At 48.7% G+C, this 17605-nt stretch overlaps 1 protein-coding gene across 5 annotated transcripts in view; it reads left to right on the top strand.

Moving 5' to 3' along the window:
- The window catches only part of HPS1 (HPS1 biogenesis of lysosomal organelles complex 3 subunit 1), a 31482-nt gene that overhangs the window by 4286 nt on the left and 9591 nt on the right, over positions 1-17605 (top strand). The window contains exons 4-14 of one of the 5 annotated variants that reach the window (XR_008378714.1): positions 4694-4831; positions 5034-5176; positions 6332-6440; positions 8610-8770; positions 9259-9358; positions 9948-10046; positions 10144-10213; positions 14669-14718; positions 15766-15930; positions 16023-16202; positions 17040-17199. Coding sequence is in view for 4 of the 5 variants with exons in the window: in XM_053582931.1 (XP_053438906.1) it covers positions 4694-4831; positions 5034-5176; positions 6332-6440; positions 8610-8770; positions 9259-9358; positions 9948-10046; positions 10144-10213; positions 14669-14718; positions 15766-15930; positions 16023-16202; positions 17040-17227 (1403 nt within the window). In the remaining variant the exon portion in view is untranslated. Of the gene's footprint in view, positions 1-4693; positions 4832-5033; positions 5177-6331; positions 6441-8609; positions 8771-9258; positions 9359-9947; positions 10047-10143; positions 10214-14668; positions 14719-15765; positions 15931-16022; positions 16203-17039; positions 17228-17605 lie in introns of all 5 variants that reach the window. The other 4 variants (XM_053582931.1, XM_053582932.1, XM_053582934.1 and 1 more) reach the window with 4 other exon arrangements.

The following is a 17605-nucleotide window of genomic DNA, read 5'->3' as shown; positions in this document are numbered from 1 at the left end:
AGTGTGTACTTGGGTTTAGTTTGGTTTTGTCCGGCTGCTTTCGGCATGGTTGTTGATTCATCCATGTTGTCGCAGGCATCAGTGGTTCATTGATGGTAGTAATCTGTTGTATCAATATGCCACGATTTGTTTATTCATTTACTGGTTGAGGGACATCTGAGTTGTTTGCAGGTTTTGGCTGTTACAGATAAAGCAGCTGTGAACATTTACGTACAAGTCTGTGTATGGACACATGCTTTCATTTCTCATGGTCAGATACTTAAGAGTAGAATGTCTGGATTGTGCAGGTGTGTGTTTAACCTTTTAAGGAACTCCAAACATTTCCGTAGTGGTTTTGTAATTTTCCATTCCACCAGTACTAGTGTTTGAGAGTTGCAGTTCATCCATATACTAACACAGTCTTCTTAATTTTAGACGTTCTAATAGATGTCTACTAGAATCTTGTTGCATTTCAATTTTTACTTCGTTAATGACTAATGATTTTGAGTACCTTTTCATGTACTTATTTGTCACATTTTTTTCCTGTTTTTTATTTGGGTTGATTGTTTCTTCTTACTATTCTCATTGAGTTTTGAGAGCTTTGAATATATTTTGCATTCACATCTTCTATTAGCTGTTTTGCAAATATTTTCTTCTAGTTTGTGGCTTTTCTTTGTATTCTCCTAGTAGTATCTTTCAAAGAGCAGAAGTTTTTAATTTTTGACAACTCCAATTTATCCATTTTGCTTTTATGGATCATGGTTTTAGTGTCATATCTAAGTAATGTTTGCCCAACCCAAAATCACAAAGAGTTTTTCCTATATTTTCTTCTGGAAATTTATCATTTTAAGTTTTACATGAGGTCTAATGATCTCCCTTGAATTTTTGTATATGGTATAAGGTATGGATCAAACTTATTTTTTTGCATCTGGACATACAATTTAATGTTTTATTTGTTGATTTCAGTTTAATATGAGGGCATAAATGATTAGGTTACATTGTTTAGCACTTAGGACAATTCAGAAATATTTGTCATTTTTGCTTATGTAATTTCCACTCTACATTCTAAAAGAGTAATTTATTTTGACAATTTTTCCAGATTAATTTTGGGCTAAAAAATTTAACTGGGGGATGTAATAGAGAGACTTCTTGATTTCTGCAGTAGATAGACCACTCACATCTCTTGTTCTTCTTGCTCTAATGGGCAGGGTCGTCTGACGGATGAACGAGCCAGTTCCCTTCCCCGTCAGCAGGGTGGTCACCGTCAACGTCACCAATGTTCTTGTCACAGTCTTTAGGAGAAGACGAGACACCAGAGATTATAGACATTAACCATGTAGTGGTTTCATTTAAGCTGAAAAATACAAATGTGTATTTGGTTCTTTTATTTTTTACCAACTAATACATACAATTTTTAAATTAAGAATTTTTAGGTATTTCAATTTTAGATATTTTCTATTGTTTCAACTAGATCAATTTAAAAGAAAACCATCTGGCAGCCTTTCTCTTCCTCTTCATTAAAAATCTGGTAAAGAAACAAATCCCTGATTTTTCAGTTCCAAAATGTCTAGTGTAAAGGGAAAAAGTCTTTGGTGGTGTGCGTGCAGGTGGTATCCTGGCATGGAGGGAGCACTGTGGGAAGGTTGGTTATTCTTTATTTGAAAAGCAGACTTAGCAAAGTATACTGGTCATAGACAGTTCCATCACCTACTAGATGCATGCTAGGGACACCCACAGATGCCCCTCTGTCCTCCTTGAGCTAGCCGGCTCCAAGGTGGCCAGGTGCAGCTGTGCAGGTTGTGCAGGGGTAGGGAGTGTGGGGCTGCCAGGGCTGTAGGCAGGGGCTGGGCTCAGGAGCTGTACAGGGGCAGGGATGGGGCCATGTAGGGGTGGGGCTGTGGGCTGTGTGGGGCCAGGGCCAAAAAAAGGAAACCCCCCCCAAAAAAAGAAAAGAGATTCTTTAAAGTTTTATTTTTTTATTTGCGACACCTTTTTTTGATCATATTAATAACATAATTATAGGAAATTTGGAAATACAGAGAAATTGTTTTTTAATGACCTGTACTTCTACTTCCCCAGATCTATATATTAGATTTTTGATAATGCTTTCTTTGGATCTTTATCTTTTCTGTGTATTTGAAATCACACCACATTTACCAGTTTTAGTTCCTATTTTTTTTCATTTGCCTTTATATCAAGATCTTTCTTCCACTTTGTTGAATATTCTCAAAAGCGTAATTGTTAACAGAAGCATCATATTCTAGTATGTGAATAAATGTATCATTTATTTAACCATTTTCCCAATACTGGACATACATACTGCTCTAGATTGCTATCCCTATTACTGTGAGGAACATTTGTGCTTGAATGTTATCCCTTCCCTGATTATTTCCTTAGGATAAGTTCCTAAAAATAGAAATATTGAGGCAAAAACCATTCTAAGATATCGTATCACTTTATAATTCCACCCCATAATATATGAGAAGGCCCCTTTACACCCTACATACACCAAAAGTCTTCATCTCTCCTCACAAAAAAAAAAAAAGTTATATATCTACAGAAAACACCTCAATCATGCTTCTCTTAATGATGGGGATATTTTTGGGAGAAGTACATCATTAGGTAATTTTGTCATTGTGCAAATGCCATAGGACATACTTAACACAAAGTCCGATGGTGTAGCCTCGTACACTCCAGGGCTGTGTGCTGTAGCCCTTTGCTCCTGGCTTCGAACCTGCATTGCATGTATTCTGCAGGCATTTATAACACAGTGATAAGGATGTACGTATCTAAACGTAGTTCAACACAGAAAAGGTACAGTGAAAATACAGCCTTATGATCTTATGAAACTGTCTTTGTATATGTGATCCCTCATGGACCAAAACATTGTTTCATGGCACATGATCATCCTGCCTCTAAGATGAGTAGCTACACAGAATCTAGATTTTTTTTTTTATTATTAAATCATAGCTGTGTATGTTAATGCGATCATGGGGCACCATACACTAGTTTCATAGACCGTTTGACACATTTTCATCACACTGGTTAACATAGCCTTCCTGGCATTTTCTTAGTTATTGTGCTAAGACATTTACATTCCACATTTACTAAGTTTCACATATACCCTTGTAAGATGGACCAGAGATGTTGGCATGGATGTAGAGAAAAAGAATCTAGATTTTTAAGTGACTTTTCTATTGATATAATTTGTTTATGACAGTTCAAGAAAGTCATGTGAATAACTTAACATTTATTCTTGCCTATATGGGGGATAGTCCTTCAACAGATTTTAACTGAAGGAAAGTAGTGAACCAGCCTGTGAGGGTAAAGCAGTGAACTTAGCAACACAATTCCTGCTTTCATGAAACTTAGAGTCTAAAGAGGGACAATGTACAGCGAACCAGATGGCAAGTAAATACCATGAGTTCAGTAGTGATAAATGGTCTGAAGAAGTTACCCAGGGCATGGGATGGGGGTGGTTGAGTGGGGTGGCCTGAGGATGTCAGCAAAGGAGCCCTCTGAGCTGGGACTAGAAGGTGAGAAGGACCCACCTTGGAAGGCTGACTGGGAGACCCCAGGAGCATGCACAGTCCTCAGCTCCTGCGTGTTGGCAGGAAAATAGTGCCATGTCCACTAATCTTTTAAATGCCACACATTACCATTGGCCAGTTGCCTATTTTTCTTTTCAGGGCAAAGTCTTACTCAGCTGCTTGTAGACATCTCCAGCTCCAAGTTAAGACTCTGCCACCCCCATATTTCATCCTTGTCTCCTGAAATCCACTCAGGGAAGGTCTGCTGTTTTCTTCCCTTTTTTATTCTCCTATGAAGAATTTGAGTTGTTACCATTCCACTGGCTTTATTCCATTTTATTCACAGATTTTCAACAAATTCGTCAAGTTCCTTTTGGTTTTTGTTTATGTGTTTTGTTCCTTCTTTTGGAGGGTGGAGAGAATGGATATGGGAAACCTTATCAATGTAAATGCATAGGTGTTATGGAAAATAGAGACGGTGCAGAAACAAAAAGAGAAAAATTACTCATAATCCTTCTATCCAGAAGTGATAACTATAGCAGTGTTCCCTTGCTTAGTATTTCTCAATCTGTTGTTTTTTTCCATGCATTTTTAAATACAGAGCATTCATACAATTTTCTTTTTATTACAACATTGTATCAGAGGAATTTTCCATGTCGTTGAAAATCTCCAACATTTTCAGTGGCTATTGACTCTTCCATCATTTAGATGTACTGTAATTTATTTAGCTGTTTCTCTGGTAGTGGACCTTTATGTTTTTTTCCAGTTGTTTATAATAAATTGTGCTGTAGCGAACATCTTTGTACATGTGGCTTTGTCCTCCTCTCTGGTAATTTTCCTTAAGATAAATTCTCCAAAGCAGACTTACTGCAACAAACAGTGGGGACTTTGGCATCTGTAGTAAACTTCCTTCCTTGGCCAGTTCTCAAGTCAGTACTCCACACATTCCCCTTTTGGAATGTTTCCCTCTAGATTCTGAGCCTGAACAGCACAGTTAGCTGGTGACCCTCCCCAGCCTTCCTAACCACCACCCGGGGTGTCACCCTCCTTGTTAGGACAGCGAAACTCTCCCAGGTCTGTCTGGCCCTGTGGAACCCTGTATATCCGAGCCTGGGTCTTGTGTCTGTTCCTCCGTCCCTGGCGTCCGGCCCGCTCTAAGCAGTATCCTTGTCTCCCTTCTGCAGCTCCCCGCGCTGGAGGACCAGCTCAGCACCCTCCTTGCCCCAGTCGTCATCTCTTCCATGACCATGCTGGAGAAGCTCTCAGACACATACACTTGCTTCTCAACAGAAAATGACAGCCACCTCTATGTCCTTCATCTGGTGAGTATGCCCCTCTCCCTTCCACTCTGTGGAGAGTCCAAGGCCTCTCCTTTATCTTGGACTTTAGCCTCCTTTAGAAGGCAGAAGCTACATCTTGTCCAGGTTCCTTGAGACCCGAGCTTCCCTTACCTATCCACCGACGTCAGCGAAGGTGAAGGGAGGCCCCAGGGGCTGGCTGACATTGGCCTGGCTGTGCCTGCAGTTTGGAGAGTGCCTGTTCATTGCCATCAATGGAGACCACACAGAGAGTGAGGGGGACCTGCGCCGGAAGCTGTGCGTGCTCAAGTACCTGTTCGAGGTGCACTTCGGCCTGGTGACCGTGGATAGCCAGCTCATCCGAAAGGAGTAAGTCCTCGAAGCTGGTTCCCTCATGTCCTCTGCTGATCACCCTCACTCAGGCAGCAGGTGCTCTGCCTCTATGAAGCTGCCTTTCCATGCTGTGCCCCCGGCGGGGTCCCTTAGAGAAGCAGAGCTCAAAGGGCCCTTGAAAACATCTGATCCATCTCTCTCATTTTACATATGGAGATACTTGGGGGCATAGGATTTAAATAACTTGCCCAGGAATGTCCAGCTGCTCAGGGGCAGCATCCAGCCCAGAGATCTGAGCTCAGGACTCTCAGCCCAGTGTTCTTCCCATCCCCGCACATGAGTCTCTTATCCTTACAAACCTGGTCTGAGCCAGTCCTCTCTGGCTTCTCAGAGGACCTTTAGACTCGCTCCAGAACAACACATGCCAACATACACTCGTGCGATCTTGGGAATGTTTTCTGAGGGGACAGACCCCAAAACCTATCTCTAGGCTCACAGTAAAGAAGTCAGGGAAAGAGAATGAAGGTTCATAGTATACGCCAAGCTAGGAAGCACCCCACGAAAGAAACGTGGTTGAAATGCAGACCCAGAAGCAAGGGTGGGATCACCCCTGACTCCTCCACGTAGATTGCTTGAGAACTCTGGGTCTTCTGAATTTTGTCGTGATATGAGCAAATGCCCATATGGAAACACTTGTCAAATAAGCCAACATTGCACGCATTGTTTTATCCAAGTGGGTCACAGTCTCATTGTGGCAGGTCATGGATGCCGGTAACCCCTGCTGGCCAGTGCAGGTCTCATCAGCATTGGAGATGGCTGTGGCCCCATGCATGGCTCTGGTGATAGACTAGAGTTTTCTGTCTCAGTGATCTATAGAGGATATGAGAAGCATAGAAAACTCAGGTACCACCCTGGCTCGCTCTGGCTGGCTTTGTGTGATATGCCTGCATGGGAAGCGAGGTGCTCAGGTGCTGGCCTTTTGGCTTCATGTTCCCCCGGCCTACCCCACAGCTAGGGTCCAGCTAGAAACACAGCCTCATCTGTGCTGTGTGGCTGTCTGTGCTAGTTGCGTGGTCACGTCACATGAGCTTACCCACCTCTGACGCTGAGCTGGGTCTGTGCTCTCTTATTTGAGGTTAGGGAGACAAGCTTTCTCGTGGTCTCTCCCACTCTGTCTGGCTCTGCCCCCAGGCTGCGGCCCCCAGACCTGGAGCAGCGTGTCCGGGTGTGGGAGCACTTCCAGAGCCTGCTGTGGACCTACAGCCGCCTACGTGAGCAGGAGCAGTGTTTCGCTGTGGAGGTGATTACTGGGTGTGGGTGTCCTCAGGGCTCAGAGGTGTGGTTGAGCAGGGGGCATCCAGCTTTAAGACCACATTTTGTCAATAATGAATGAATGCACAAGCCAACCTCAAAACTCATGTATTTACAGAGTAATTGTTTCTGTCCACATGGTGAGTGGGGCTGTCTATGGCCTCCCATAGCTAGATCCTGGATAACACAGACATTTAAATGTTTTGGAGTTCACTATAAATTGTAGAAATCTCTGAAGATAATCACTTCAACCCTGCTGTCCTTCCCCCGCAAGAATTATATTGAGCTGAAATTAGAGTGGAAAGCAGTGGGGAGAAAAGCAGCACTAAAGACAAAATTGCCTTGAGTCCTAATGATACCAACACTAGAGTCACAAATAGCCTCAGGCCAGCAGCAACATCGAGGAGCAGAACCTGCAGCTCTTAGTGAGGACCAGACCCAGGATGCTCACAGGGCCTTGGTCAGTAGCACTCCCTGGCTCCCTGTGGAGGCAAACGCAAATTCTGTCTACATCAGTGCTTCTGTTACTCCAGTATGCATCAGAATCATCTTTAGGGTTTGTTAAATACAAGAAACACTGGGCCTCACCAGTGTTTCTCAGTTAGTGGATTTGGAATGGGGGCTCTAAAACTGACATTTCTAAAAAGTTCCCAGTTGATATTGATTATGTTTGGTCCAAGAACCATCCTTTGAAAACCACTGCTTTGAAGGACATATTAATATCAAATGCATAGGAGCTCACAATTAAAGGTTAAATACACAAGCAAATAAACTACCATGAGTGAGAGTCAGGGGACTCAATCACCAAGGTTTAGATCCCAAGGAGCTTTATGTATTATTAGGTACAGAATAGAAAATAATTGAAACATATAGACTCACATAAAGGAACAAATTGCAAGAAACTCAAAAATGACCAGATAGATTTGTGAAAGAATTCATATACACATTTAAAAATGAAAACATAATTGTTAAAAACTCGAGTGTATTAAATAGCCAATGAGACATAGCTAGAGAGAGAATTAGTAAACTAGAAAATAGATCTGAAGGTATTATTTCTCACACCTTCATTTATTCACTCATCTAGTAAACTCACCTATCTTAGGCTAAGAGGTGTGCCAGGCCCTGTGAATACAGAGATGAATAAATAATCCCCGTTCTTGAGAAATCAGCCATACGTAAAAAAATAATAGTAAAGAATCCTGAGTGCCATATTAGGTTTCTCATCAAAAACCACGGTGGCATGTGAGATGGACTAGTCAATTCTTTCTGAGGCAAAATTCAAACTACTTCCTGAGCCTACCAGCCCCTGTAGGATCTGTTACTGTCTTTCTCACCCTCGCCTCATCTCATGCCTCTCTCGTCCTTGCTCACTAAGCACTGGTCACATGGGACTTCTTTCAGTCCCAGGAATACTCTATGTGTAGGTCTGTCCAGTGTGGTAGTCATGAGCTACCTATGGCTGTTAAACATTTGAAATATAGCTAGTTCAAATTGACTTGATCTATATATGTGAAATAAACACCAGGTTTTTGTAACTTAGCACACAAAAAAGTGAATCATTATTATGTTGATAATATTTTAGACATACTGGGTAAAAATAAAATATATTATTAAAACTAAGGTCATCTGTTTCTTTTTACATTTTTAATGTGATTACCAGAAAAGTGCAAATTACACGTAGGGCTTGCCTTATATTTCAGTTGGACGCCTTTGCTCCACACTTTCTCCCCACCTCAGAGCTGTTGCTTATGCCATTTCCTGGGCTTACAATGTTCTTCCTCTCCTTCATTCTCTGGCAGGCTGTCCAATTCTTTAGATATTTACTTAAAGGTCACCTCAGGGACATTTCTTGGGACATCCTATCCAAGTAGATCTCTCTGTTTCTCTCTAGTGCTGTACGTTTTCTACTCAGTACTTACTACGATTGGCACTTAGACTTTGCCTTTCTTTGCATACTGTCTGCCTGTCCACCAGCGTCTCGTGACCAGACTGTGAGCCCGAGGAAAGCTGGGACCCAGTTAGCCTTAGTCTTCCTCTTCTCAGGTATCTAGTCATGGTATGAGTTCAGTGGTTCTCGTACTCCTGTGAACATACCCATGACCCCAGCAGGGGAGGGCAGCTGATGACGTGGCTTCCTCTTCCTGCGCACCCTGGTCAGGCTCTGGAACGGCTGATTCACCCCCAGCTCTCTGAGCTATGCATTGAGGCGCTGGAGCGGCACGTCGTCCAGGCTATCAATGGCAGCCCCGAGCGGGGTGGCGAGGAGGCTTTGCACGCCTTCCTGCTTGTGCACTCCAAGCTGCTGGCCTTCTACTCCAGGTGAGCCCAACACTCCTGTCTGTGGTACTCACAGGCCCCTGGCTCCCACCCTCCCCACTTCTTCCCTCTGAAAAGCACCGTTTCCTATGCCAGAAATTCCTGCCAGACCCCACTCCTCCAGGAAGCCTTTCCAGATTCTGCTCTTTGGGCCCTTTAGCTCACTCATCTTTGGATTATTTCTTCTTGGAATGCTATCTTAGAGTCTCAGTTTAGGAGAACTTCCTTTTATGCTATTATTGGTCCCTGGTGCTTACCTTTTGGTAAATATTTTTCTTTCCTTTTTTTTTAATCAACCAAGTTTTATCTTAAAAATCGGTGAGTTAATTTTATTCATACCTTGCCTTTCTCCAGAAAGGATTAAGTCTGCTGGCACATTTGCAAGCTTCTGGAGGGCGGGGCCCGGCTCCAGACTCCCTTGATCTGCCTTGCCCCTGTCTGCTACCCCCTGCCAAGCATGTTCTCACGGGCTGCCTTTCCTGTCTCTGCAGCCACAGCGCCGGCACTGTGCGCCCAGCAGACCTGCTCACCCTCATCCTCCTGATTCAGGACCTCTACCCCAGCGAGAGCACAGCGGAGGACGAGGCTCAGGTCTCAGAAGGCTCTCCAGGCAGTGGGGGCTATTAGGACTATGGCTCAGCAAACCTGCCTGGAGGGTAGTGGATGGGTTCTCCTGAGGACACCGTGTTTTTTAAATCACAATTCTTTCTGGGCATGTGGTCAGGCATGACTTTTTTCCTGCAGTTTTCAAATGTAAGGGGCATTCTGGTATGAACAAGGGCTAACAAGTTTTTTGGAGTCAGCCCTAGTTGGAAACGCAGCTTCACCACTTAGCTGTGTGAGCTGAACACATACCTGCCCTCATGGGGTAACAGTGGCCTGTGCTACTGGGGTTGTTGGTAGGGTGGAGTCTCACAGTGTTGGCCACCACATCGTTGTCGTCCACCAGTGGTAGTGGTGGTTTGGATATCTATGTGTTGGGACTTAGGGAATTTCAGTTTTTCTGGAGAAAAAACAGACCACCTAGAATTGAAGAATCCCGAGGATGTCTAAGGACTGTACACCCAGGCTGTGCGCGGAGCAGGGGGTACAGGGCATCTCTGTGCAGGGCTGTGAGACATAGGACACTAGGCGGAGGAGCAGGAGCAGACAGGCCTAACCAACCTTTTCCCCATTGCAGCCTTCCCCTCGCAGGCCCCAGGGCAGCCACAACATCCCCATGCAGCAACCCTGGAGCCCTCAGCCCTCAGGCTCGTCCCGGGGCAGTTCTGCGGAGATGGTGTGTGCTATGTGCTTCCTGGAGGATAGGAGGGATCTGCTTCTCCCTTTGGCCCAGCCCAGAAGGCCTCAGCCTGGGCACCTTTACTCCCTTCTAGGAGACAGACAGCTTCTCCCTGCCTGAGGAGTACTTCACACCAGCTCCTTCGCCTGGCCAGCAGAGCTCAGGTGAGGCCTGAGGATTGGGGAGGAGGCTGGAGGCAGAGGGGGCCCTGGGGAATTGCCTCTGGATTCAGTGGATCTAAGGGATCAGTGGGTCCAGCACTTGGAGAACACAGGAGGGTGTGTGCAGCTCGCTGCCCATCGTCCTCCCTGCTGCTCGAGCTTGAACTCAAGGATTGTTAAAACCACTGACATGATCCCTAAAGCTTTTTATGACAAATTGATTTCAGTTAAAAATTCTGTATGTGTATTCTCAGCCTCATCTTTCTTTTTTATAATTAAGTAATAATCATGTGATTTCAAGTACCTTTTAAAATACAAATAGTCTTGATACGTACTTGTTTTTCCAAAGAATGTGTTAAAACAATGAACTATAACTATTCAAAATGTTGTTAACCATAAAAATAGGCAGCACTGCTTAGAGAAGTAGATAAGCCACGATCCCGACTGTCGCAGTCTCTGAACGAGCAGCACGTTCATCACATTTTATCTCTGAAATTTAGGGGGAAAGGAAGGGGCTGGTGCAGGGTGGGAAAACCTGCAGCCTTGGGGCCACATGTGGCCTGCTGCCTTGAGTACAGCCTTTTAACTGAATCCAAATGTATAGAGCAAATCCTTTTAATAAGTGGATATACTCTGTGAAGTTTGGATTGCTTGAGGGACCACACTTTGGGATCTGGAGGGCCACATGGACCTTGAGGCCGCAGGCTCCCCATCAACTGACAGAAAACAGAAGCCCAGGGCCTAGAAGGAGAGACTTCTTGGCGACTAAGTTTGGAAAGGAATTTGATGTGTGGCTCTTAACCTTGGCTGCACACTGGAATCCAGGGCAGGGCCAACCAGCCGGGCCAGGTGTTAATACTAGAAAGTGTTCCCACGTGGGCCCATGGTGAGAAGCTCTGTACCGCCGCGTGTGGATGTAGATGTGAGAGGCTCCGCACCGCGTGTGTGGATGTGGGTGTGAGAAGCTCTGCCCTGCCGCGTGTGGATGTGGGTGTGAGAAGCTCTGCATGCCGCGTGTGGATGTGGGTGTGAGGAGCTCTGCACCGCCGCGTGTGGATGTAGGTGTGAGAAGCTCTGCCCTGCCGCGTGTGGATGTGGGTGTGAGGAGCTGTGCACTGCCGCGTGTGGATGTAGGTGTGAGAAGCTCTGCGCCACCGCGTGTGGATGTGGGTGTGAGAAGCTCTGCACTGCCGCGTGTGGATGAGGGGTGAGAAGCTCTGCACCGCCGCGTGTGGATGTGGGTGTGAGAAGCCCTGCACCGCCGCGTGTGGATGTGGGTGTGAGAAGCTCTGCACCGCCGCGTGTGGATGTAGGTGTGAGAAGCTCTGCGCCGCCGCATGTGGATGTGGGTGTGAGAAGCTCTGCGCCGCCGCGTGTGGATGTAGGTGTGAGAAGCTCTGCCCTGCAGCGTGTGGATGTAGGTGTGAGGAGCTCTGCACCACCACGTGTGGATGTAGGTGTGAGAAGCTCTGCACCGCCGCGTGTGGATGTGTTTGTGAGGAGCTCTGCACCGCCGCGTGTGGATGTAGGTGTGAGGAGCTCTGCACCGCCGCGTGTGGATGTAGATGTGAGAGGCTCCGCACCGCCGCGTGTGGATGTGGGTGTGAGAAGCTCTGCACTACCGCGTGTGGATGTAGATGTGAGAGGCTCCGCACCGCCGTGTGTGGATGTGGGTGTGAGAAGCTCTGCACTACCGCGTGTGGATGTAGGTGTGAGAAGCTCTGCACTGCCGCGTGTGGATGTAGGTGTGAGAAGCTCTGCACCTCCGCGTGTGGATGTGGGTGTGAGAAGCTCTGCCATGCCGCGTGTGGATGTGGGTGTGAGGAGCTCTGCACCGCCGCGTGTGGATGTAGGTGTGAGAAGCTCTGTGCCGCCGCGTGTGGATGTAGGTGTGAGAAGCTCTGCCCTGCCGCGTGTCGATGTGGGTGTGAGGAGCTCTGCACTGCCGCGTGTGGATGTAGGTGTGAGAAGCTCTGCGCCACCGCGTGTGGATGTGGGTGTGAGAAGCTCTGCACCGCCGCGTGTGGATGTGGGTGTGAGAAGCTCTGTGCCGCCGCGTGTGGATGTGGGTGTGAGAAGCTCTGCACCGCCGCGTGTGGATGGAGGTGTGAGAAGCTCTGCACCGCCGCGTGTGGATGTGGGTGTGAGAAGCTCTGCACCGCCGCGTGTGGATGGAGGTGTGAGAAGCTCTGAGCCGCCGCGTGTGGATGTGGGGGTGCGTAGCTCTGCGCCACCGCGTGTGGATATATTTGTGAGAAGCTCTGCCCTGCCGCGTGTGGATGTAGGTGTGAGAAGCTCTGCGCCGCCGCGTGTGGATGTAGGTGTGAGAAGCTCTGCGCCGCCGCCTGTGGATGTAGGTGTGAGAAGCTCTGCGCCGCCGCGTGTGGATGTAGGTGTGAGAAGCTCTGCACCGCCGCGTGTGGATGTAGTGTGAGGAGCTCTGTGCCACCGCGTGCGGATGTGGGTGTGAGGAGCTCTGCGTCAGCGCGTGTGGATGTAGGTGTGAGAAGCTCTGCACGGCCGCATGTGGATGTAGGTGTCAGGAGCTCTGCACCGCAGCGAGTGGATGTGGGTGTGAGAGGCTCTGCACCGCCGCGTGTGGATGTGGATGTGAGAGGCTCAGCACCGCCGCGTGTGGATGTAGGTGTGAGGAGCTCTGCGCCACCGCGTGTGGATGTAGGTGTGAGAAGCTCTGCACTGCCGCGTGTGGATGTGGGTGTGAGAAGCTCTGCGCCGCCATGTGTGGATGTGGGTGTGAGAAGCTCTGCGCCGCCACGTGTGGATGTAGATGTGAGAAGCTCTGCCCTGCCGCGTGTGGATGTAGGTGTGAGAAGCTCTGCACCGCCGCGTGTGGATTTAGATGTGAGAAGCTCTGCCTGCCGCGTGTGGATGTGGGTGTGAGAAGCTCTGCACTGCCGCATGTGGATGTGGGTGTGAGAGGCTCTGCACCGCCGCGTGTGGATGTAGGTGTGTGAAGCTCTGCACCGCCGCGTGTGGATGTGGGTGTGAGAAGCTCTGAACCGCCGCGTGTGGATGTGGGTGTGAGGAGCTCTGCACCGCTGCGTGTGGATGTAGGTGTGAGAGGCTCTGCACCGCCGCGTGTGGATATGGGTGTGAGAAGCTCTGCGCCGCCGCGTGTACATGTGGGTGTGAGGAGCTCTGCACCGCCGCGTGTGGATGTAGGTGTGAGAGGCTCTGCACCGCCGCGTGTGGATATAGGTGTGAGAAGCTCTGCACCTCCGCGTGTGGATGTGGGTGTGAGAAGCTCCGTACTGCCGCGTGTAGATGTAGGTGTGAGAAGCTCCGCACCGCCGCGTGTAGATGTAGGTGTGAGAAGCTCCGCACCGCCGCGTGTAGATGTAGGTTAGAGCAGTCTTCTCACCACCAGCCTCATGTTGGACTCAACTCGTCATCTTTAAAATCTACTGTTAACCTGGGCCAGAACCCAGAGATTCTGACTTAACTGGTCTGAGCCTGGCTTGAAGGATTTTAAAAGGTTCCTAAGTGATTTTCATGTGTAAACAAATATGAAAACCACTGGGTCATATGTTCTCCACTGTAGGTCCTTGGACTGGCGGGATCCTGGCTCCCCAGAGAGTGTGTGCCAACGCATACATGCTTGCACACTTTTCCAGGGTTACTGGTTATTTGTATTTTAAAAGGTTCATAGCAATCTTCAGATTCTAAGCTTTCCATGAGCCCTCGGCGTGCTGAGAAGTGCCACTTTGGGCTGCTGTCCAAAGTTCTCCTTCCCCCCCCTCCTTACTCGTCAGGATCCTCCTTCCAGCCCCGTTCCCTCAGTTGTGGCTTTTTTACGCCTCAGAACTGTAAGTAATGATGTTCCACCAGGCACAAAATTCACAGCCATTTGTAAGTCAGGTGTTTGAAATGTAGAAATATGTATTCCCCCAGAGAAACATGATTATAAATGGGAGTTTATTTGTAGTGAAATCTAAGAGGTAATAGAATTATTGCAAGTTTGTAGTATTTCAGGTTTGTGAGCTATGCTAGGAAGGAACTCTAGCTCAATTCCCAGCATGCAGTAGGTGCTCTGTAAAGTTTTCTGATTGAATGGGAGAGTGGGGAAATGTGGATGGTGTGTGGCTGACTCCTAGGAAGGGGGAGTGTGGAGGAATGGAGAAGGCAGGGACAAGGAGGGGATCAAGAGGCCAACAGGGGCTGCCGAGGAAATGCCCCATCGCGGCTGAGTCTGTGGTCAGGAGCTCCATTCCCGCAGCTGGCTCTGTAGGAAACTGCCCAGACCCAGCCACTTCAGACCAGAGACTGCAGAGTTCGCCTTGTGCCTGCCCCCTGGGAGAGGAGAGACACTGTTCTAGCCACACCACAGCAACTCTGCCCACTTGGCACTGCTAATGGGGCTGGGCTGCCTAGGTACCACCCTCATGCTGTTAGCTGTCATTTACATTCTGTTGTTACAATATGACCTGTGGCCCACAGGTAGCACCGTCTGGCTGGAAGGGGGTACTCCGCCCACTGACACATCCCAGGTGAGTTTCTCCTGATTCAGCTTGGGCACCAGCTGGTGACACTGTGAGTACTGGGAGATCTGCTCCAGACTCGCCCTGCCCACCTCAGGGCTGGTCAATACAGGGCCTGTCCCTGTGCCAGAGCTCAGCCAGGGTGGGAGATGCAAGGATGACCCTGCCCTGCCCTGCCCCTAGGTTCTGGGCCTCAGCTCTGAAATCCCCAACACCTCCCCTACACACACACACTGCTCTTGGGAATGAAGGTCCAAGGCAATTTTTGGTGTGTTTTAAAAATAAGAATATAAACATACTGTAGAAAAATTGGGAAATGTAAAATATGGAAAAGAATAAAAATTTACTCTCAATCCCTTCCTCAAAGTGAGATTAACATGTTTGTTTCTGTCTAGACCTTTTTCCTGTGGTTTTATACATGTGCACACACACACACATACTACATGTCTGTGCACATACATATTTGTCCTTTTATCAAATTTGGATCCTAATGTGCTTTTTATTTAACCATTTTCCCATTTACTCAGCATTCTTCAATGTATGGTTTTTAATCATTCAAGAGTCTGTTTCATGCACGTTACTGTTTGTTTAGCAAATTCAAGAACAACCAGTACGTTGTGTCCAAAGGCTGGCATCTTCAATCCAAAATGAATTTATTCATTTTGTGCCGCCTTTTCCCCAGCTTGGGTGGCTGCCTGGATGTTCTGGGGGTGGCTGGATAACAGGCACATTCGATTTCAGTCCTCCATCTAGTTAAAAGCAGGGGAGGCAGCCTCTTCCCGTTCCACCTGCATGTGTCTTTCCTGCCTTCTCTGGCCCGATCCAGCTGCTGTGCCCTCCCCACTGCCCAGCTTGGCCTCCAGGCCCAACCCCAGACAGAAAGGCCCAGAAAAGCTGGGAGAGGCGGCAACGGAGCTGGAGCTGCCAGGGGAGCTCTAACAGCGTGCAGGGACTTAAGACCTAGGAGTTCTTGGAGCTCAGTTTTTATTTCTCGTGGTCCACAGGTAGGGCAGCAGTGGGTGGGCTGTGCCCACCACAGTTTTCCTTCCTCTGCAGATAGCTGAGGAGACCCTCCAAGCCCTGGTGCCACCCCCGGCACCTCCCAGCCCCAGACGGATCTTCCTTGATGCCAGCATGAAAGACAGCTACTGCCCCCTGGTGCCGCACACCATGTACTGCCTCCCCCTGTGGCCAGGCATCAACATGGTGCTCCTGACCCGGGTATTAGAGCCTGCTCCCTGCCCCTGCGTGCTCAGCCCAGAACAGCTCCTTGGGATGGCCCCACCCACCACCCCTCTGCCTATTTCCCTCAGAGCCCCAGCATGCCCCTGGCGCTGGCCCTGTACCAGCTGCTAGACGGCTTCTCCCTGCTGGAGAAGAAGCTGAAGGAGGGCCCAGAGGCTGGAGGCACCCTGCGGTCCCTGCCTGTCCTGGGAGACCTACGCCAGAAGATGGACAAGTTTGTCAAGAATCGCAATGGACAGAAGATTCAGGTGAGAACCAGAGCCTGGCCCACTCGGTCTGGGAAGGGGAGAGGCAGGCAAGGGGCTGATAAGTCTGGGCCCCTGCACCTGCCCCACCATGGGTTTATGATTCTTGTTCTCCCCAGTATGAAATAATAACAAAAACACAGCAGCTCGTTAAGTTTTCAGAAACTTTTAGTGTGTTTGGCAGAGCATGAATAATAATTCCCATGTTTTAGGTGGGGAAACTGGTAATAAATTGTAACAGCTCATGAACTATAGAGCCAGAGCCCAGTTCAGTGATTTGGTGTAAGCCAGTGATCCGCCCATGATGGGGCATCCCCCTGCAGTGTGGCCAGGACATCTGGGCACCAGAAGCCACATGGAGAAGTGCAGGACACAGCTCCAGCCCATCCCCAGGGAGCTGAGACTGAGAGATGTGGCACAGTGTGCAAGCCTTAGGAGCAGTGTGTCCCGACACAGTCCACAGGGGCCTAGGTGGAGCTTCACAACGTGTCCCGACACAGTCCACAGGGGCCTAGATGGAGCTTCACAGCGTGTCCCGACACAGTCCACATGGGTCTTAGTTGGAGCTTCTAGGGAGGCAGGAACCACTGGGCTAAGGCTATACACACAGGAACGACTGGGGTAAGGCTGTGGATGGGTCTGTGTGAGGAGCTGTGTTGTCTGAATATAGCAAGATTGGAGGAGGCAAAGCAGTGATGGAGGCCCCAGACCGCCCATCTTTGTGGAGTTAGAAGGCAGTGCGGCATCCTGCAGGGCCTCCAGTCACCAGACAAGCCTCCCTGTTAGAATACCAGTGCCAAGTACATGTCCTCTATGGAGAGTAGCCCATGCCCTCCCCAGGCCACTGCAGTGGCCGTTCTCCACACAGAGCAGCCCCTGTCCTGCGGGAGCACAGAGGACAATGCACAGAGCAGACCTACCGTCTGTCATCCTTACAGAGCACCTGGCTGGAGTTTAAGACCAAGGCTTTCTCTAAAAGTGAGCCAGGATCCTCCTGGGAGTAAGTGGTGGGCCCTGAGGACAAAGGGGTGAGTCGTGAGGGTGGGGTGGGGGCTATTCCTAAAGAGACCACATGTCCCCCAGGCCAAGAGGGAGAGAAAGCTCAGGAAGGAGCTTCTGAATAAAAGGAACCTCCTAGGGACCCTGAGAGGCCAGCCCCTGAGGGGGTGGGAGGGTATCAGGAACAGGAGAGTGAGGACTCCCCCTGGGGCAGCCCTCAGCCTGGGCCCCGTTGCAGCACTGATTGGTGCCACCTTGAGCAAGTCACTGACCCTCATTTATCAGCAAACTAATTTCAAGCATGAAGATTTTGTCCCACATACACGAGCACCGTACGGGGAGGTGGGAGGCTGCTTCTTGGCCACATGATCAGCTGTGGCCCACACATGGGGCCACAGGATAAGGGG

The sequence above is a fragment of the Nycticebus coucang genome, chromosome 3 (genome assembly GCF_027406575.1).
Source record: "Nycticebus coucang isolate mNycCou1 chromosome 3, mNycCou1.pri, whole genome shotgun sequence".
Lineage (NCBI taxonomy): Eukaryota > Metazoa > Chordata > Mammalia > Primates > Lorisidae > Nycticebus > Nycticebus coucang.
Note: the sequence above shows the minus strand (reverse complement) of the source record. Positions and strands in the feature narration are given on the sequence as shown.